This window comes from Salvelinus alpinus, chromosome 29 (genome assembly GCF_045679555.1).
Source record: "Salvelinus alpinus chromosome 29, SLU_Salpinus.1, whole genome shotgun sequence".
NCBI lineage: Eukaryota > Metazoa > Chordata > Actinopteri > Salmoniformes > Salmonidae > Salvelinus > Salvelinus alpinus.
Window position 1 is genome coordinate 9,549,112 of NC_092114.1, and position 23,297 is coordinate 9,572,408.

Genomic DNA, 23,297 nt, shown 5'->3' on the forward strand with positions numbered 1-23,297 from the left:
CTACAGTAACTAGTGGTATGGTAGACTACAGTAACTAGTGGTATGGTAGACTACAGTAACTAGTGGTATGGTAGACTACAGTAACTAGTGGTATGGTAGACTACAGTAACTAGTGGTATGGTAGACTACAGTAACTAGTGGTATGGTAGACTACAGTAACTAGTGGTATGGTAGACTACAGTAACTAGTGGTATGGTAGACTACAGTAACTAGTGGTATGGTAGACTACAGTAACTAGTGGTATGGTAGACTACAGTAACTAGTGGTATGGTAGACTACAGTAACTAGTGGTATGGTAGACTACAGTAACTAGTGGTAACTAGTGGTATGGTAGACTACAGTAACTAGTGGTATGGTAGACTACAGTAACTAGTGGTAACTAGTGGTATGGTAGACTACAGTAACTAGTGGTATGGTAGACTACAGTAACTAGTGGTAACTAGTGGTATGGTAGACTACAGTAACTAGTGGTATGGTAGACTACAGTAACTAGTGGTATGGTAGACTACAGTAACTAGTGGTAACTAGTGGTATGGTAGACTACAGTAACTAGTGGTATGGTAGACTACAGTAACTAGTGTTATGGTAGACTACAGTAACTAGTGGTAACTAGTGGTATGGTAGACTACAGTAACTAGTGGTATGGTAGACTACAGTAACTAGTGGTATGGTAGACTACAGTAACTAGTGGTATGGTAGACTACAGTAACTAGTGGTATGGTAGACTACAGTAACTAGTGGTATGGTAGACTACAGTAACTAGTGGTATGGTAGACTACAGTAACTAGTGGTATGGTAGACTACAGTAACTAGTGGTATGGTAGACTACAGTAACTAGTGGTATGGTAGACTACAGTAACTAGTGGTATGGTAGACTACAGTAACTAGTGGTATGGTAGACTACAGTAACTAGTGGTATGGTAGACTACAGTAACTAGTGGTATGGTAGACTACAGTAACTAGTGGTATGGTAGACTACAGTAACTAGTGGTGTGGTAGACTACAGTAACTAGTGGTGTGGTAGACTACAGTAACTAGTGGTATGGTAGACTACAATTAACTAGTGGTATGGTAGACTACAGTAACTAGTGGTATGGTAGACTACAGTAACTAGTGGTATGGTAGACTACAGTAACTAGTGGTATGGTAGACTACAGTAACTAGTGGTATGGTAGGCTACAGTAACTAGTGGTATGGTAGACTACAGTAACTAGTGGTGTGGTAGACTACAGTAACTAGTGGTATGGTAGACTACAGTAACTAGTGGTATGGTCGACTACAGTAACTAGTGGTATGGTCGACTACAGTAACTAGTGGTATGGTAGACTACAGTAACTAGTGGTATGGTAGACTACAGTAACTAGTGGTATGGTAGACTACAGTAACTAGTGATATGGTAGACTACAGTAACTAGTGGTATGGTAGACTACAGTAACTAGTGGTATGGTAGACTACAGTAACTAGTGGTGTGGTAGACTACAGTAACTAGTGGTGTGGTAGACTACAGTAACTAGTGGTATGGTAGACTACAGTAACTAGTGGTATGGTAGACTACAGTAACTAGTGGTATGGTAGACTACAGTAACTAGTGGTATGGTAGACTACAGTAACTAGTGGTATGGTAGACTACAGTAACTAGTGGTAACTAGTGGTATGGTAGACTACAGTAACTAGTGGTATGGTAGACTACAGTAACTAGTGGTAACTAGTGGTATGGTAGACTACAGTAACTAGTGGTATGGTAGACTACAGTAACTAGTGGTAACTAGTGGTATGGTAGACTACAGTAACTAGTGGTATGGTAGACTACAGTAACTAGTGGTATGGTAGACTACAGTAACTAGTGGTAACTAGTGGTATGGTAGACTACAGTAACTAGTGGTATGGTAGACTACAGTAACTAGTGTTATGGTAGACTACAGTAACTAGTGGTAACTAGTGGTATGGTAGACTACAGTAACTAGTGGTATGGTAGACTACAGTAACTAGTGGTATGGTAGACTACAGTAACTAGTGGTATGGTAGACTACAGTAACTAGTGGTATGGTAGACTACAGTAACTAGTGGTATGGTAGACTACAGTAACTAGTGGTATGGTAGACTACAGTAACTAGTGGTATGGTAGACTACAGTAACTAGTGGTATGGTAGACTACAGTAACTAGTGGTATGGTAGACTACAGTAACTAGTGGTATGGTAGACTACAGTAACTAGTGGTATGGTAGACTACAGTAACTAGTGGTATGGTAGACTACAGTAACTAGTGGTATGGTAGACTACAGTAACTAGTGGTATGGTAGACTACAGTAACTAGTGGTGTGGTAGACTACAGTAACTAGTGGTGTGGTAGACTACAGTAACTAGTGGTATGGTAGACTACAATTAACTAGTGGTATGGTAGACTACAGTAACTAGTGGTATGGTAGACTACAGTAACTAGTGGTATGGTAGACTACAGTAACTAGTGGTATGGTAGACTACAGTAACTAGTGGTATGGTAGACTACAGTAACTAGTGGTATGGTAGACTACAGTAACTAGTGGTGTGGTAGACTACAGTAACTAGTGGTATGGTAGACTACAGTAACTAGTGGTATGGTCGACTACAGTAACTAGTGGTATGGTCGACTACAGTAACTAGTGGTATGGTAGACTACAGTAACTAGTGGTATGGTAGACTACAGTAACTAGTGGTATGGTAGACTACAGTAACTAGTGATATGGTAGACTACAGTAACTAGTGGTATGGTAGACTACAGTAACTAGTGGTATGGTAGACTACAGTAACTAGTGGTGTGGTAGACTACAGTAACTAGTGGTGTGGTAGACTACAGTAACTAGTGGTATGGTAGACTACAGTAACTAGTGGTATGGTAGACTACAGTAACTAGTGGTATGGTAGACTACAGTAACTAGTGGTATGGTAGACTACAGTAACTAGTGGTATGGTAGACTACAGTAACTAGTGGTATGGTAGACTACAGTAACTAGTGGTATGGTAGACTACAGTAACTAGTGGTATGGTAGACTACAGTAACTAGTGGTATGGTAGACTACTAGTAACTGTGTGCATGTGTGCGTGTGTGTGTGTGTGTGTGTGTGTGTGTGTGTGTGTGTGTGTGTGTGTGTGTGTGTGTGTGTGTGTGTGTGTGTGTACCTGTGTGTGTGTGTGTGTGTGTGTACCTGTGTGTGTTCCAGACAGGGAGCTGAGGACTCTGGAGTGCTGTGTTGCTCCATCATAGACCTCCACCACGTCGTTCAGAGCTGTCTGGAAGAACGCAAACTGGCTGAACACCACTGAAGAAGACAGAGAAGAATGAAAACAGGAAGTTAAATGCATGTTTAGCAATTATAAAAAGACTTGTTTCAAATTATACCATCATAGGAAACTCAATATTCAATTGACACTTCAACACCTTAGGAGATTGCTAAAATCACCAAAGGTCGAATAGATGGATGTAGGCAATATGCTGGGAGAGACAGACAGACAGACAGACAGACAGACAGACAGACAGACAGACAGACAGACAGACAGACAGACAGACAGACAGACAGACAGACAGACAGACAGACAGACAGACAGACAGACAGAAACATGACTCATCTAGACAGAAACATGACTCATCTAGACAGAAACATGACTCATCTAGACAGAAACACTACTTTATACCAGGGCCCTATGGAACCCTATTCCCTATATAGTGCACTACTTTAGACCAGAGTCCTATAGAACCCTATTCCCTATATAGTGCACTACTTTAGACCAGAGTCCTATAGAACCCTATTCCCTATATAGTACACTACTTTAGACCAGAGCCCTATGGCACCTTATTCCCTATATAGTGCACTACTTCTGATCATGGACCATAAGGTGCATTATTTATGAGATAAGAAACCATTTTGGCTTCATCCTCCGTCATTCGACTGGCCAAATGCAAATAGCTCATTATCACCCTGTACCCTCTGAGAGAGGAAGGAGAGGCTGGGGAGAGGGTACGTACAGTGGATTCTCAATGAAATGTTTAGAGCTCAAACACTTGTGGCAGATTGTGTTTATTTTATTTATGAAATGTACTAGTTTATTTAGAATATTCGTTTCAGTTTGGCCTATTTAGGAGACTATTTCTCAAGATGAAGCTATATTAATATTAATTATATTAGAGCTATACAGAGCTGAGTGACTCACTCATTCCTGGATTTGGATCAAAATAAATAAGTAAATAAGTAGTATAATTAATTTCTGATTGTCTTTTATTAATAAAGAAATGTTTTGACCAAGTTAATCTGCTCATGTTGTCTGTGCTCAATCATTTGTGACATTGAAGAATGTCTGTCTGTCTGTAAATATGATAAATGGTGACAGACCTCACAGACAGACAGACAGACAGACAGACAGACAGACAGACAGACAGACAGACAGACAGACAGACAGACAGACAGACAGACAGACAGACAGACAGACAGACAGACAGACAGACAGACAGACAGACAGACAGACAGACAGACAGACAGACAGACAGACAGACAGACAGACTGGGAATAGGGTTCCATAGGGCTCTGGTCAAAAGTAGTGCACTACATAGGGAATAGGGTTCCACTTGGAATGCATTCTGTGTTCTTCTTCCTCCTGTGAGGTTGTTCAGAGGCCCACACTGCAGTCGATCACAGGTGTGTGTGTGTGTGTGTGTGTGTGTGTGTGTGTGTGTGTGTGTGTGTGTGTGTGTGTGTGTGTGTGTGTGTGTGTGTGTGTGTGTGTGTGTGTGTGTGTGTGTGTGTGTGTGTGTGTGTGTGTGTGTGTGAGGTGCATGGAGAGATGGCCAGACGCTGTGTAAATGGATAGGAGTGAAATACTCTCTCTGTTCCTGAGTGTTGAGACTGAGGCACACAAACGATAACAACACGTCTCAGAGTATGAAGTGTCCATAGAAGTTGATCTCAAGTCAGATTTGTATTTTACCCTTTGAACGGTTCACATTAGATTATGGAGGGGTTACGCTGATCCTAGATCTGTGCCTAAGGTCAATTTATATCCAGGACTGAAGGATACATTGTGTGTTGTAGCACTCACCGTAGTCTTTGGGCACGACCACCGAGTACAGGCATGTCCGAGCACTGCTGTAGTTGCCTGGGTAACCGGGAGACAAGACCACACCCTCCAGCCCAGAATACTGCCCTCCACACAGAGCTAGAAGGATGGAGAGAGAGAAATAGACAGAGGGGGAGAGAGAGAGAGAGAGAGAGAGAGAGAGAGAGAGAGAGAGAGAGAGAGAGAGAGAGAGAGAGAGAGAGAGAGAGAGAGAGAGAGAGAGAGAGAGAGCGAGAGAGAGAGAGAGAGAGAGACATAGGGGGAGAGAGAGAGAGAGAGAAAGAGAGGGGAAGAGAGAGAGAGAGAGAGGTGGAGAGAGAGAGGGGGAGAGAGAGAGAGCGGGGTAGAGAGAGAGAAACAGACAGAGAGAGCGACAGAGAGAGGGAATGGAAAGAGAAGTGATAGAGATATTCAATTTCTCTGTTTTTCTTCCACCATCGTTGTTAAATTACTTTTCTTGTCTGTTGCCGACTGGCCTTCTTGGCGGCTGTGTGTCCCCGGTGTGTGCTGGAGGGAAATTGCGATGTTTTCTAAGTGTCTCTCGGGGTTAGCCTGGAGAGATGAGGCTTGAACCCTCTCTCTCTCATGCTAGATAGACATTGTCATACCAAGGGATCTATTTTAATAAACCTAACATAAATCTAAGTGCTTTAAAGGTTCAGGGGTGTGTCATAAATATTTCAGCTATTTTCACAACCATAATTATGGGCGGAGTAGCTAGTAGCTTCACTTTTATTTTACATTTTTATTTATTTCACCTTTATTTAACCAGGTAGGCTAGTTGAGAACAAGTTCTCATTTACAATTGTGACCTGGCCAAGATAAAGCAAAGCAGTTCGACACAAACAACAACACAGAGTTACACATGGAGTAAAACAAAACATACAGTCAATAATACAGTAGAAAAATAAGAAAACAAAAAGTCTATATACAGTGTGTGCAAATGAGGTAAGATAAGGGAGTTAAGGCAATAAATAGGCCATGGTGGCGAAGTAATTACAATATAGCAATTAAACACTGGAGTGGTAGATGTGCAGAAGATGAATGTGCAAGTAGAGATACTGGGGTGCAAAGGAGCAAGATAAATAAATACAGTATGGGGGTGAGGTAAGTAGATAGATGGGCTGTTAACAGATGAGCTATGTACAGGTGCAGTGATCTGTGAGGGTAGGTAACGACACATCCACCACGCTGATCCTCAACAAGGGGGCCCCTCGGGTACGTGCTCAGTCCCCTCCTGTACTCCCTGTTTACTCATGACTGCACGGCCAGGCACGACTCCAACACCATCATTAAGTTTGCCGACGACACAACAGTGGTAGGCCTGATCACCTACAATGACAAGACAGCCTATAGGGAGGAGGTCAGAGACCTGGCCGTGTGGTGCCAGGACAGCAACCTCTCCCTCAACGTGACCAAGACAAAGGAGATGATTTGGGACTACAGAAGAAAGAGGACCGAGCACGCCCCCATTCTCATCAACAGGGCTGCAGAGCTTCCAGTTCCTTGGTGTCCACATCACCAACAAACTAACATGGTCCAAGCACACCAAGACAGTCGTGAAAACGGCACGACAAACCTATTCCCCCTCAGGAGACTGAAAAGATTTGGCACGGGTCCTCAGATCCACAAAAGGTTCTACAGCTGCACCATCGAGAGCATCTTGACTGGTTGCATCACTGCCTGATATGGCAACTGCTCGGCCTCCGACCGCAAGGCACTTCAGAGGGTAGTGCGTACAGCCCAGTACATCACTGGGGTCAAGATTCCTGCCATCCAGGACCTCTTTACCAGGCAGTGTTAAAGGAAGACCCTAAAAATTGTCAAAGACTCCAGCCACCCTATAGACTGTTCTCTCTACTACCACACGGCAAGCGGTACCGGAGCTCTAAGTCTAGGTCCAAAAGGAGCTTCTACCCCCATAAGGACTCCTGAATCAAATGGCTACACAGACTAGCCACTTTTATAACTCTACCTTCATGTACATATTACCTCAACTAACCGGTGCCCCCGCACATTGACTCTGTACCGGTACCACCCTGTATATAGTCTCGCCATTGTTATTTTACTGCTGCTCTTTAATTACTTGTTACTTTTATTTCTTATTTCTTATCTCTATTTTTTTAAACTGCATTGTTGGTTAGGGGCTCGTAAGTTAGCATTTCACTGTAAGGTTGTATTTGTACCTGTTGTATTTTGCGCGTGTATTTGGCGCGTGTGATTAATACAATTTGATTTGACTTTTTTCCACCACTGATGACACGACAGCCTACAGGGAGGAGGTGAGGGCCCTGGATGAGTAGAGCCAGGAAAATAACTTCTCTCTCAACGTCAACAAAACAAAGGAGCTGATGGTGGACTTCATGACACAGCAGAGAGGAGCACCTACAGCAGCCGATGTCACAAAAAGATCATCAAGGACATCAGTCATCAGCCACGGCCTGTTCACCTCGTCATCATCCACAAGGTCAGTACAGGTGCATCAAAGCTACCGAGAGACTGAAAAACAGATTTTCTCTCAAGGCCATCAGACTGTTAAATAGCCATCACTATCTGGCCAGTCACTGTCACTAGCCGGCTACCAACCGATTAATCAACCCTGCACCTTAGAGGCTGCTGCCCTATGTACATAGACGTGGAATCACTGGTGACTATAACTTCTTATGGCTGCAGGGGCAGTATTGAGTAGCGTGGATGAAAGGTGGCCAGAGTAAACGGCCTGCTCCTCAGTCCCAGTTACTAATATATGCATATTATTATTAGTATTGGATAGAAAACACTCTAAAGTTTCTAAAACTGTATGAATTATGTCTGTAAGATTAACAGAACTCATATGGCAGGCAAAAACCTGAGAAGTTCCTCTTCCTGGTTGGATTTTTTCTGGGGGTGCCATATTTTCAACCAAGCTATTATTGAATATAAAGAGAGATATGGATGGGTTTTCACTTCCTACGGCTTCCACTAGATGTCAACAGTCAATAGAACTTAGTCTGGTGACGCTAATGTGAAGGGGGGTCGAAGTAGACAGAAATTAGTAATCACTGCCATGAGGTGACCATGCATTCAACACGCGCGTTCACATGAGTGGCAGCTCCGTTCCATCTCTCAATTGAAGTCAATGTAATTCTCCGGTTGGAACGTTATTCAAGATGTATGTTAACAACATTCTAAAGATTGATTCAGTACATCGTTTGACATGTTTCTACTGACTGTAACGGAACGTTTGGACATTTCGTCACGTTATAGTGGTCGCGCTTTGAGACTTTGGTTAGGGTGTTTGGTAAACAATTCGAAAGTAGCTAATTTGACATGAATAACGGACATTAACGAACAAATAAGCATTTATTGTGGACCTGGGATTCCTAGGACTGCATTCTGATGAAGTTCATCAAAGGTAAGGAAACATTTATCATGTATTTTCTGGTTTCTGTTGAGTCCAACATGGCGGCTAATTTTACTCATGTTCTGAAGTTTTTTTGAAATCTGACACAGCGGTTGCATTAAGGAGAGGCATATCTATAATTCAATGTGTATAACTTGTATTATCATCTATATTTATGATGAGTATTTCTGTTGAAACGGTGTGGCTATGCAACTAGTGAATCTAACGCCTCAATGTAAACTCAGATTTTTTATATAAATATGAACTTAATCAAACAAAACATGCATGTATTGTGTAACATGAAGTCCTATGAGTGTCATCTGATGAAAATAATCGAAGGTTAGTGATTAATTTTATCTCTATTCTGGTTTTTGTGAAGCTATCTTTAGCTGGAAAAAATGGCTGTGGTTATTGTGGTTTTGTGGTGACCTAACATAATCGTTTGTAGTGCTTTCGCTGAAAAGCCTATTTGAAATCGGACACTTTGGTGGGATTAACAACAAGATTACCTTTAAAATGATATAAAACACATGAATGTCTGAGGAATTTTAATTATGAGATTTCTGTTTTTTGAATTTGGCGCCCTGCACTTCGACTGGCTGTTGTCATATCGATCCCGTTAACGGGACTGCAGCCATAAAAGGTTTTAATATCACTGGTCACTTTAATAATGGAACACTAGTCACTTTAATAATGTTTACATACTGCTTTACTCATCTCATATGTAAATACTGTATTCTATTCTACTGTATTCTAGTCCATGCCACTCCAACATTGCTCGTCCTAATATTTATATATTTCCTAATTCCATTCTGTTACTTTATATTTTGTGTTTATTGTAGTGAATAGTTAGATATTACTGCACTGATAATACTCCCCCTTCTCATCAACGGGGCTGGTTGAGAGGGATGCAGGGAGGAGGGAGGGGGAGGATAGACAGAGAGGCAGAGAGACAGAGGCAGAGGTAGCACGATAGAGACAGACAGAGGTAGAGACAGAGGTAGCACGATAGAGACAGACAGAGGTAGAGGTAGAGACAGAGGTAGAGACAGACAGAGGTAGAGACAGAGGTAGAGACAGAGGTAGACAGAGGTAGAGGCAGAGACTACAGGAAAAGGAGGACCTAGCACGTCCCCATTCTCATCGACGGGGCTGTAGTGGAGCAGGTTGAGGGCTTCAAGTTCCCTGGTGTCCACATCACCAACACACTATGAGGGGTGAGAGGGGTCATGACTTTCCCCTTTTGGGTGAGGGTCAGAAAACCCCCTTTCTCTCCCCCCCCCCCCACCGGTTAATGACCCCCCCCATAAATACCGAAACTCTCTCTCTCCACTCTATAGAACAGACTTTTGAAAATCCTTTGTTACCACAGAGAGAGAGACTTTGCAATACAGTAACATAAAAACGTTGGGGAATGGAACAATATTTTTGTAATCCAACCAGTTCAAAGTGTCCATTGGTACTTAAAGAATATGATGTCAGATCAGTTGTTGTCTGGGACATTATATCTGATGATAGGATGACATAAACTGTATCTTGGAAAGTCTACACATTCTAGTTATCAGATTCACACGGAACTGTTAATAAGTGAGAAATTCTTGACGACACAAATTACTAGACAGCAGCTAGAAATTACGCAAACCTAGGACGAGAATACCGACATCCCCCGAAGCATCTATTCCATGAGAACACTTCTGAATGGTACTCTGAAGTATCCGTTCTAACCGCCTACAACCACAAAAGATTTTGTGACTTCAATGGAAGTTAACCAGAGACTCTGATGAACCCTACAAGACGATCGAGGATTCCAACAGAGAAGACAACAACGACATACAGGCGAAAATAGAAATTGCAATTTCTTTTCGAATGAGCGGCCGTTCATCGGCAAAGGATTAGCATATCAATGAATATAAATATAGACTGTGTGTAATAAATCCATGTTGTCTTTCCCGCTCTTTCTCAGTCCACACCCCCTCCCCTTTCTTTACCAAGCCATCATATCGGTTTAGTCCACTAGGGACTTTTCCATCATTGTTAGTAACCAATATCTATTGTTTGTTTCTATGTATTTCTGTGATTATTTAGTTAGTTAGTAAATAAATAATTAAGCCAATTTGTTTATTGCTGAGTCATAATTTATGCTAGGGTTCGTGCAGATAACCAATAATTTTACGACGTTCAGATGAGACTGATAGAAGGTAACAATTAATAATGATTAATAATTGACTGCTATTGATATAAAATATCTTTAAGATAGTGTATTCAGGAGATAACCGCTCTATATAAACGAATGCTTCCATGGTGCCCCAGGTTATTCATAGTTTAATTGTTGCGTGGTTTAATTTAATCACGTAATCAATTAAATGTTAGGTAATCGATTTGATAAAATAGCCATATAATTTAATCATAGTAGAGACACGACACTATCATGGTCTGAACACACCAAGACGATGGTGAAGAGGGCACGACAACGGGGTTTCCCCCTCAAGGGACTGAAAAGATTTGGCACGGGTCCTCAGATCCTCAAAAGGTTAATGTCTTGTAAGTAAGTATTTCACTGTGAGGTCTACACCTGTTGTATTCAGCATTTCACTGTGAGGATCCACACCTGTTGTATTCACTGTGAGGTCTACTACACCTGTTGTATTCAGCATTTCACTGTGAGGTCTACTACACCTGTTGTATTCAGCATTTCACTGTGAGGTCTACTACACCTGTTGTATTCAGCATTTCACTGTGAGGTCTACTACACCTGTTGTATTCAGCATTTCACTGTGAGGTCTACTACACCTGTTGTATTCAGCATTTCACTGTGAGGTCTACTACACCTGTTGTATTCAGCATTTCACTGTGAGGTCTACTACACCTGTTGTATTCAGCATTTCACTGTGAGGTCTACTACACCTGTTGTATTCAGCATTTCACTGTGAGGTCTACTACACCTGTTGTATTCAGCATTTCACTGTGAGGTCTACTACACCTGTTGTATTCAGCATTTCACTGTGAGGTCTACTACACCTGTTGTATTCAGCATTTCACTGTGAGGTCTACTACACCTGTTGTATTCAGCATTTCACTGTGAGGTCTACTACACCTGTTGTATTCAGCATTTCACTGTGAGGTCTACTACACCTGTTGTATTCAGCATTTCACTGTGAGGTCTACTACACCTGTTGTATTCAGCATTTCACTGTGAGGTCTACTACACCTGTTGTATTCGGCGCATGTGACAAATAACATTTGATTTGATTTATTGTTGTGTATTGTTAGATATTACTGCACTGTTAGAAATAAGAACACAAACATTTCACCGAAAATAACATCTTCTAAATATATGTATGTGATCAACAAACGTTCATTTTATCTGAAATGTACATATTAGGTTGAAGCAGAAAGGCATTGCAGGTATCACGCCTCAAATGTACATGTTAGGTTAAAAGTTGAAATACTGAACAGGGGATTCCCTGATTCGTCTTTACTAGAGATACTGGAAGCCATGTGGATAGGATTATACATGTTGGCACACAACCCTGAGGTTTACACCGTGGCAACCCATCATTCAGGGCAGGTTCAGCAAAAAAATTATAATCATTATCATCCTTGATTGAATAAAGCTGTATACAAACATGGTCTCCTTCTTGAGTTAAGGCATCTCCAAAATGCAGGTGACAGAGCTCAGGCATTGGTAATCTTCTCTAGTTACGTCGTGATTGGCTCATCGTTCTGTTACTAATGTGGATATTACCGAATCAGAATCTACAGGGAGAGATAGGCAGTTCAACCCCCCCCCTTTAGGTGCTGCCATAGATTTACATTAGAAGAGTGTCCATCCAAGAAGGCTCAACGTCATTGGCCACAGATGATTTGACGTTATATCTACCGTAGCTTTGATTGGACTGATCATGTCAACATCATACTTTCATCATCTTAGCTAGCAGTCATCATCATGAATCAAGTTGACAATCTACTGGTAAAATACTTTTCAATTCTTGTCACATGAAGAGAAATTATAGATGAAACGTATCGATGCTCATCGGCCATTGAACATTACACCACAAGTCGGGATATTCGCAAATTCAACATTGAGTGGTGTGGAAGGAATATTCGGTGTAGAGGGTGTGAGGTCCAACTCTGGGTTTAAACGTGGGTAAAACATCTGTCTGAAAGGGTATATTTTCCTTAAAAGGATTAACATCGACACTCAACACCATGGGCCAGAAAGGTTGAATACATTGTCCATGCTGTCAATCCAGCATGACTTCTGCCGCTTTCAAGACAACTGGAAACTGGGAACTGGGAAATCTCTGACTTCAGTGTGTTCAAGACAACTGGGAACTCGGAACTGGGAAATCTCTGACTTCAGTGTGTTCAAGACAACTGGGAACTGGGAAATCTCTGACTTCAGTGTGTTCAAGACAACTGGGAACTCAGAACTGGGAAATCTCTGACTTTAGTAAGCTCAAGACAACTGGGAACTCAGAAAAAATAACTTTCTCTAACTGGGAAGATTAAGATTTGAACAGTCATCCAACTCGGGAATTCCAAGTCTGGAACTCAGACCTCTTTCTAGAGAGACTCAGACCTCTTTCTAGAGAGACTCAGACCTCTTTCTAGAGAGACTCAGACCTCTTTCTAGAGAGACTCAGACCTCTTTCTAGAGAGATTCAGACCTCTTTCTAGAGAGACTCAGACCTCTTTCTAGAGAGACTCAGACCTCTTTCTAGAGAGACTCAGACCTCTTTCTAGAGCTTCCAACTTCCCAACGGAAGATCACTGACATCATGATTTGAATTCGTTTTTGTCCGAGTTCCCAGGTGTCTTGAAAGTAAATCCAGAGAATGACAAACTTTGATGATATAAGACCACCGCGCCAACTTCCTGTTCAAGTGAGCACATCACAAGTACGTTGAGCCCAAACATGTATTGTTTACTGCTGCATAAATGATGTAATATGCCAGGGAGATATGTATCATTTAGCTAAGAAAGTAATACTAAGTGTATGTTGTGTAGTAAGCTGTTAGTAGCCCATGTGTCTCAGCCTAATAATGTGGCCTCCTCCCCCTCACAACTTAGCCTACTGTTCTGACTTGGTGGTGCACATGTAGCCTATAACCTGTTTCAGAGAAATGTCATCATCAAATATTGTAGGAACTTTCATTGTCTGCTTTATTTATCCAACGGTTCTGACTTGGTGTACAGGGAGAACACTGTAAGAACGGCCCATGTTCTGAATTATGTCGCTGTACATTTCAAAAGGTGCTGAACAAATAGTTATATTGACTAGGTCCGTCCTAGCTCGCTCATTAATGTCTTAATCGAAATTACAGCTCGCCTCTTATACGGTGATCGTTCATTTATGCCATAGTAACAATGTCAATTGTTATATTTTTTTATATACAGTATGCTAACAATGACATTTGATCTGACAATAACATTTGATTTGACAATGACATTTGATCTGACAATAACATTTGATTTGACAATGACATTTGATCTGACAATGACATTTGATTTGACAATGACATTTGATATGACAATTACATTTGATTTGACAATGACATTTGATTTGACAATGCCATTTGATTTGACAATGCCATTTGATTTGACAATGCCATTTGATTTGACAATGGCATTTGATTTGACAATGACATTTGATTTGACAATGACATTTGGTCTGCCCGCGTTGTCTGTGCGTCGCTATATTCCCTATAGACCACATAGGCCTAATAAAAGACTTGAAATGGTCGACTAACCCGGTCGGTCTATGTCACGGAGAGAACAGGTGTTCTTAATGTTTCGTCCAATCAGTGTACACACACACACACACACACACACACACACACACACACACACACACACACACACACACACACACACACACACACACACACACACAAATACAGAATTCACTCAAGTACACAACGCTCTATGCAGATTTGCAGAGATGTTTACTTTCATTTTTCTATAAGAACAATTGTTTACAAAAGGATGTTGGTATGTTACCTTGAGAGTGTTTTCTAACCCAATCATTGATTTCTCCATTTTGTTTTGTATTTATCTTCTGTACGTTACCTATGCAGATGGGTTTTTGTTTGTTCCAGGAGGGCTTGCTGTCTGACCCCATGACGCAGGTCAGAGTGGCTTCTCCCTCCAGAGTATATCCACTATCACAGTAGTAGGTGGTGGTTGAACCCAGCTTCAAGTCAGCTCCAACCCTGGTACCGTTCCTCACCACCCCTGGCTCAAAGCATGACTCTCTAGGGTTCTCTGAGAGAGAGAGAGAGAGAGAGAGAGAGAGAGAGAGAGAGAGAGAGAGAGAGAGAGAGAGAGAGAGAGAGAGAGAGAGAGAGAGAGAGAGAGAGAGAGAGAGAGAGAGAGAGAGAGAGAGAGAGAGAGAGAGAGAGAGACAGACAGACAGAGGATCTGTTAATCAGACTAGATTTTAATATAAAATTAGAATCCAAGGGATAGCTGCATTGAGAGAAAGAGTGAGAGAATTAGTTTGTCAAACTGGACCGAATAAGACAAGAAACACAAGCTCAAAGTATGACTCTCTGTGGATGGAGAAAGACAGGGTTACTTTAGTCAGACTTCAGAATCAGGCTGAAGACCCCCAAAATACAAATAAAATAACAGAAAAGAAACGTACAAAAGACAGACTCAACTAGCCAACAAGTCAGACAGGAAATATGTAGGGTTATATATCAACTAGCCAACACATCAGACAGGAAATATGTAGGGTTATTCTCTCTCTCTCTCTCTCTCTCTCTCTCTCTCTCTCTCTCTCTCTCTCTCTCTCTCTCTCTCTCTCTCTCTCTCTCTCTCTCTCTCTCTCTCTCTCTCCATCTCTCCCCCTAACTCCCATCCCATCTCCCTCTCTCCCCCTAACTCCCCTCCCATCTCCATCTCTCCCCCTAACTCCCCTCTCATCTCCATCTCTCCCCCTAACTCCCCTCCCATCTCCTCTCTCCCCCTAACTCCCCTCTCATCTCCACCTCTCCCTCCCTCTCTCCCCCTAACTCCACTCTCATCTCCACCTCCCTCTCTCCCGATAACTCCCCTCCCATCTCCCTCTCTCCCACTAACTCCCCTCTCATCTCCACCTTTCCCTCCCTCTCTCCCCGTACCTCTCCTCCCATCTCTAACTGGTAAAGGTAAGGAGTAAGACAAACAGACAAACAGAAAGACAGACAGTCAGGACAAGGACCTTATTGAGAGTGACATCGCTCGGTCCAAAAGTCTGCTGACTACACACAACTGTCTGTCTTAGCCCTGAACCAGAACCGTGTGTGTGTGTGTGTGTGTGTGTGTGTGTGTGTGTGTGTGTGTGTGTGTGTGTGTGTGTGTGTGTGTGTGTGTGTGTGTGTGTGTAGCAGATTGTACAAAGCTCCTAGCTAGAGCCCTGGACCACAGATCTAAAAACATAGATTATAAACATAGCACAGGAACAAAAGCCGCTCCATTAATCTTTAACGTCAAACATCAGACTTAAATAAACACAAGATTAATGTCCTAGTTGAACGTAGATCTAACGGCCTCACCATGACAAAAGCACAAGTAAAATGCCATGTTACAATTTGTACAAATAATGACCACAGAATGACCGATCAGATTTGACCCTGCACTCTTTAACAGTAAACGCAAAGTCAATTCAAAGACTATGTTGTTGAGACCTGTTGCTAACGGGCCGTCTTGTTACTGTTGGTAATATTGTTGTTTCAACAGTAACAAGACGGCCCATTAGCAACATGTCCTATACCCTCCTATCCTGTCCTATCCTATCCTCTAGTTTCCTCTCCTATCCCCTCCTATCCTGTCCTATCCTATCCTCTAGTTTCCTCTCCTATCCCCTCCTATCCTGTCCTATCCTATCCTCTAGTTTCCTCTCCTATCCCCTCCTATCCTGTCCTATCCTATCCTCTAGTTTCCTCTCCTATACCCTCCTATCCTGTCCTATCCTATCCTCTAGTTTCCTCTCCTATCCCCTCCTATCCTGTCCTATCCTATCCTCTAGTTTCCTCTCCTATCCCCTCCTATCCTGTCCTATCCTATCCTCTAGTTTCCTCTCCTATACCCTCCTATCCTGTCCTATCCTATCCTCTAGTTTCCTCTCCTATCCCCTCCTATCCTGTCCTATCCTATCCTCTAGTTTCCTCTCCTATACCCTCCTATCCTGTCCTATCCTATCCTCTAGTTTCCTCTCCTATACCCTCCTATCCTGTCCTATCTTATCCTCTAGTTTCCTCTCCTATCTTCTCCTCTAGTTTCCTCTCCTATCCTCTCCTCTCTTTTCTTATCCTCTCTGACTTTTACGATCTGCCATTCCAAAATGTAAAGTACCCATATTACCCAAAATGGTGATCCTTATTCAACCGCAACGTGTTTAGTGAAATTCAGTAATACATTCAAAGCTGACTCTGACTACCCCAAACAGAGTTTACAGGCTACTCCCTGTCTTTCAGACTCTGACTACCCCAAACAGAGTTTACAGGCTACTCCCTGTCTTTCAGACTCTGACTAACCCAAACAGAGTTTACAGGCTACTCCCTGTCTTTCAGACTCTGACTACCCCAAACAGAGTTTACAGGCTACTCCCTGTCTTTAAGACTCTGACTACCCCAAACAGAGTTTACAGGCTACTCCCTGTCTTTCAGACTCTGACTACCCCAAACAGAGTTTACAGGCTACTCCCTGTCTTTAAGACTCTGACTACCCCAAACAGAGTTTACAGGCTACTCCCTGTCTTTCAGACTCTGACTACCCCAAACAGAGTTTACAGGCTACTCCCTGTCTTTAAGACTCTGACTACCCCAAACAGAGTTTACAGGCTACTCCCTGTCTTTCAGACTCTGACTACCCCAAACTACTCTAACACAATAGCCTCATTGATGCAGAGATCTCTAGACTATAAGACTGGGTCTTTAAATTAAAGCCCAACGCATGTTGCCCCTTTAATGTCCAATGATGTTTAATCCTCTATTCCTGATGACAGATCCTCACCACAACCGGATCCCAGCTCTCTGAGAAACAACCACAAACACACAACACACACACACACACACACACACACACACACACACACACACACACACACACACACACACACACACACACACACACACACACACACACACACACACACACACACACACACACACACACACACACACACACACACACACACACACACACACAAATCAGTTACCAGACCTGTCAACCAACTGCTACACACAAACACACACACACAGGGGAGCCTGTGATCTTGAATGACTATGATCGTCTGTGATCCTGTATAAACAGTGTGTACTGTACCATCGTGCCCCAAACAAACCACAAAGTGTGGTCGATCAACGCAGCGAGACACAGGAGAGAGTGTGACATCAAACGGACGTTTGATAAAATGTATGAGAAGCCTTTAGTGTGGCCCCTCTCTCTCTCTCTCTCTCTCTCTCTCTCTCTCTCTCTCTCTCTCTGTCTCTCTCTGTCTCTGTCTCTGTCTCTCTCTCTCTCTCTCTCTCTCTCTCTCTCTCATATTTTTATACATATATATATAGTGTTGATAGTTATTCTCTGGTTCGCTGCTAGAAAAGCTAGGGGTGGATAATGAAGCCCAGCCAGACCACGGTCCATTGAGTGGGTGATCAAGACAATGCATTAAAGCAGCGTTTCTTCTCTGAAGACGTTTTGACACAGCTAATCCAACGCACTTTGAACTGGAAACAGTTGGAAGTTGAAAGGAACAATGTACAAGGTCGGTATGTACACGGGGGGGGGGTGAATCCTTTTCAGCAATATGCTTGAAGAGGAGTTTGAAACGAAAAGAATCACAATTTTTTTTTAAATCCTCAGAGCAGGCATAACACATACAAAGCCAGGCACAAACTAGCAGTCAGAGAGACTAAAATGAATTGTACACAACAAGGGTAAATAACACGTGATCCAAAAGCCACGATGCATTTAAAAAAATCTTAGCTAGCTAATACACAAACTGATGATAATATGGGTTTTAAGGACAGACAAACCCAAATAAGTAAAGTAACAAACAGAAACTAAATCATCTCCAAATGTACCACTAATACAAAAATAACAAAAACAGATCCGCACTTTACTCCTCCCACCACTAGGGGGCGGGCGACCTACCTGTGTACTGCAGGATGAAGCCGTTGCTGCTGAGCGACGCGTCGCTGCGGAAGGCGAGGAAGAGAGTGTTGGAGCTGCTCTCGATGCGGTCGGGGACGTCAGTACCGTAGAAACTCCCCAACAGAGGGTGGAGGGAGTCAGGACCGTCATAGATGTGGAGGAAGTCGTAGCTGGGCTCCAGACTGAATCTGAACAACACAGAGGAGGAGAGAATAGGTTACATTACCGGGGAATAACGTGGGTGAGGAGTATTATAGACCATATGAACTGACCAGGGCATAACGTGGGTGAGAAGTATTGTAGACCATATGAACTGACCAGGGCATAACGTGGGTGAGGAGTATTATAGACCATATGAACTGACCAGGGCATAACGTGGGTGAGGAGTATTATAGACCATATGAACTGACCAGGGCATAACGTGGGTAAGGAGTATTGTAGACCATATGAACTGACCAGGGCATAACGTGGGTGCTAATAGCACAGACATGTTGATATAAGTTAACATCGACATTGACACTGTCCATGCATGTTCTCTACGAGGGAGAATCCAAACTTCGACTTTAAGTCTCCCAATGGCATCAATGTTTGACAAAGTTAGAATGCAATTAGATGTAATTAGTGTCTCGCTCACTGGTTGAAATTGAGTGCGATGACGTAGTCAGGGGTGACAGAGACGGTCCAGTCACACTCTCGTCCGTGGGGGTACGGCTCGGGGTACTCTGGGGACAGGATCAGCCCAGTGGGACCCGTCAGGTTCCCCCCACACGGAGCTGGGATACAGGGAGAGAGAGGAGATAACATGATGATACAGGGAGAGAGAGGAGAGGAAACATGATGATACAGGGAGAGAGAGGAGAGGAAACATGATGATACAGAGAGAGAGGAGAGGAAACATGATGATACAGGGAGAGAGAGGAGAGGAAACATGATGATACAGGGAGAGAGAGGAGAGGAAACATGATGATACAGGGAGAGAGGAGAGGAAACACATGATGATACAGGGAGAGAGAGGAGAGGAAACATGATGATACAGGGAGAGAGAAGAGGAAACATGATGATACAGGGAGAGAGAGGAGAGGAAACATGATGATACAGGGAGAGAGGAGAGGAAACATGATGATACAGGGAGAGAGAGGAGAGGAAACATGATGATACAGGGAGAGAGAAGAGAGGAAACATGATGATACAGGGAGAGAGAGGAGAGGAAACATGATGATACAGGGAGAGAGGAGAGGAACCATGATGATACAGGGAGAGAGAGGAGAGGAAACATGATGATACAGGGAGAGAGGAGAGGAAACATGATGATACAGGGAGAGAGAGGAGAGGAAACATGATGATACAGGGAGAGAGGAGAGGAAACATGATGATACAGGGAGAGAGAGGAGAGGAAACATGATGATACAGGGAGAGAGGAGAGGAAACATGATGATACAGGGAGAGAGGAGAGGAAACATGATGATACAGGGAGAGAGGAGAGGAAACATGATGATACAGAGAGAGAGGAGAGGAAACATGATGATACAGAGAGAGAGGGGAGAGGAAACATGATGATACAGGGAGAGAGGAGAGGAAACATGATGATACAGGGAGAGAGAGGAGAGGAAACATGATGATACAGGGAGAGAGGAGAGGAAACATGATGATACAGGGAGAGAGGAGAGGAAACATGATGATACCGAGAGAGAGGAGAGGAAACATGATGATACAGAGAGAGAGGGGAGAGGAAACACATGATGATACAGGGAGAGAGGAGAGGAAACATGATGATACAGGGAGAGAGAGGAGAGGAAACATGATGATACAAGGAGAGAGGAGAGGAAACATGATGATACAGGGAGAGAGGAGAGGAAACATGATGATACAGGGAGAGAGGAGAGGAAACATGATGATACAGGGAGAGAGAGGAGAGGAAACATGATGATACAGAGAGAGAGGAGAGGAAACATGATGATACAGGGAGAGAGAGGAGAGGAAACATGATGATACAGGGAGAGAGGAGAGGACACATGATGATACAGGGAGAGAGGAGAGGAAACATGATGATACAGAGAGAGAGGAGAGGAAACATGATGATACAGGGAGAGAGGAGAGGACACATGATGATACAGGGAGAGAGGAGAGGAAACATGATGATACACGCAGAGAGAGGAGAGGAAACATGATGATACAGAGAGAGAGGAGAGGAAACATGATGATACAGGGAGAGAGAGGAGAGGAAACATGATGATACAGGGAGAGAGAGGAGAGGAAACATGATGATACAGGGAGAGAGGAGAGGAAGCATGATGATACAGGGAGAGAGGAGAGGAAACATGATGATACAGGGAGAGAGAGGAGAGGAAACATGATGATACAGGGAGAGAGGAGAGGAAACATGATGATACAGGGAGAGAGGAGAGGAAACATGATGATACAGGGAGAGAGAGGAGAGGAAACATGATGATACAGGGAGAGAGGAGAGGAAACATGATGATACACGGAGAGAGAGGAGAGGAAACATGATGATACAGGGAGAGAGAGGAGAGGAAACATGATGATACAGGGAGAGAGAGGAGAGGAAACATGATGATACAGAGAGAGAGGAGAGGAAACATGATGATACAGGGAGAGAGAGGAGAGGAAACATGATGATACAGGGAGAGAGGAGAGGAAACATGATGATACAGGGAGAGAGAGGAGAGGAAACATGATGATACAGGGAGAGAGAGGAGAGGAAACATGATGATACAGAGAGAGAGGAGAGGAAACATGATGATACAGGGAGAGAGGAGAGGAAACATGATGATACAGGGAGAGAGAGGAGAGGAAACATGATGATACAGGGAGAGAGGAGAGGAAACATGATGATACACGGAGAGAGAGGAGAGGAAACATGATGATACAGGGAGAGAGAGGAGAGGAAACATGATGATACAGGGAGAGAGAGGAGAGGAAACATGATGATACAGAGAGAGAGGAGAGGAAACATGATGATACAGGGAGAGAGAGGAGAGGAAACATGATGATACAGGGAGAGAGGAGAGGAAACATGATGATACAGGGAGAGAGAGGAGAGGAAACATGATGATACAGGGAGAGAGAGGAGAGGAAACATGATGATACAGAGAGAGAGGAGAGGAAACATGATGATACAGGGAGATAGAGGAGAGGAAACATGATGATACAGGGAGAGAGGAGAGGACACATGATGATACAGGGAGAGAGGAGAGGAAACATGATGATACAGGGAGAGAGAGGAGAGGAAACATGATGATACAGGGAGAGAGGAGAGGACACATGATGATACAGGGAGAGAGGAGAGGAAACATGATGATACAGGGAGAGAGGAGAGGAAACATGATGATACAGGGAGAGAGAGGAGAGCAAACATGATGATACAGGGAGAGAGAGGAGAGGAAACATGATGATACAGAGAGAGAGAGGAGAGGAAACATGATGATACAGGGAGAGAGAGGAGAGGAAACATGATGATACAGGGAGAGAGAGGAGAGGAAACATGATGATACAGAGAGAGAGGAGAGGAAACATGATGATACAGGGAGAGAGAGGAGAGGAAACATGATGATACAGGGAGAGAGAGGAGAGGATACATGATGATACAGGGAGAGAGGAGAGGACACATGATGATACAGGGAGAGAGAGGAGAGGAAACATGATGATACAGGGAGAGAGAGGAGAGGAAACATGATGATACGGGGAGAGAGAGGAGAGGAAACATGATGATACAGAGAGAGAGGAGAGGAAACATGATGATACAGGGAGAGAGAGGAGAGGAAACATGATGATACAGGGAGAGAGGAGAGGACACATGATGATACAGGGAGAGAGGAGAGGAAACATGATGATACAGGGAGAGAGAGGAGAGGATACATGATGATACAGGGAGAGAGGAGAGGACACATGATGATACAGGGAGAGAGAGGAGAGGAAACATGATGATACAGAGAGAGAGGAGAGGAAACATGATGATACAGGGAGAGAGAGGAGAGGAAACATGATGATACAGGGAGAGAGAGGAGAGGAAACATGATGATACAGAGAGAGAGGAGAGGAAACATGATGATACAGAGAGAGAGGAGAGGAAACATGATGATACAGAGAGAGAGGAGAGGAAACATGATGATACAGAGAGAGAGGAGAGGAAACATGATGATACAGGGAGAGAGAGGAGAGGAAACATGATGATACAGGGAGAGAGGAGAGGAAACATGATGATACAGGGAGAGAGGAGAGGAAACATGATTATACAGGGAGAGAGAGGAGAGGAAACATGATGATACAGAGAGAGAGGAGAGGAAACATGATGATACAGGGAGAGAGGAGAGGAAACATGATGATACAGAGAGAGAGGAGAGGAAACATGATGATACAGGGAGAGAGGAGAGGAAACATGATGATACAGAGAGAGAGAGGAGAGGAAACATGATGATACAGGGAGAGAGAGGAGAGGAAACATGATGATACAGGGAGAGAGGGGAGAGGAAACATGATGATACAGAGAGAGAGAGGAGAGGAAACATGATGATACAGGGAGAGAGGAGAGGAAACATGATGATACAGAGAGAGAGAGGAGAGGAAACATGATGATACAGGGAGAGAGAAGAGAGGAAGCATGAGTAGTAGAGGAAGATACAGATAACAAGATAACATTATAACGTAGTTCCAATGCCAGAAAAACGGAAAG

General features: G+C 43.3%; 1 protein-coding gene across 1 annotated transcript in view; it reads right to left on the minus strand.

Moving 5' to 3' along the window:
* Positions 1 to 23,297, minus strand: part of csmd2 (CUB and Sushi multiple domains 2) — an 899,615-nt gene that overhangs the window by 314,095 nt on the left and 562,223 nt on the right. The window contains exons 24-28 of the mRNA XM_071373664.1: positions 19,242 to 19,380; positions 18,608 to 18,795; positions 14,540 to 14,734; positions 5,068 to 5,184; positions 3,183 to 3,296 (exon numbers count right to left, since the gene is read on the minus strand). Coding sequence (XP_071229765.1) covers positions 3,183 to 3,296; positions 5,068 to 5,184; positions 14,540 to 14,734; positions 18,608 to 18,795; positions 19,242 to 19,380 — 753 coding nt within the window. The remainder of the gene's footprint in view (positions 1 to 3,182; positions 3,297 to 5,067; positions 5,185 to 14,539; positions 14,735 to 18,607; positions 18,796 to 19,241; positions 19,381 to 23,297) is intronic.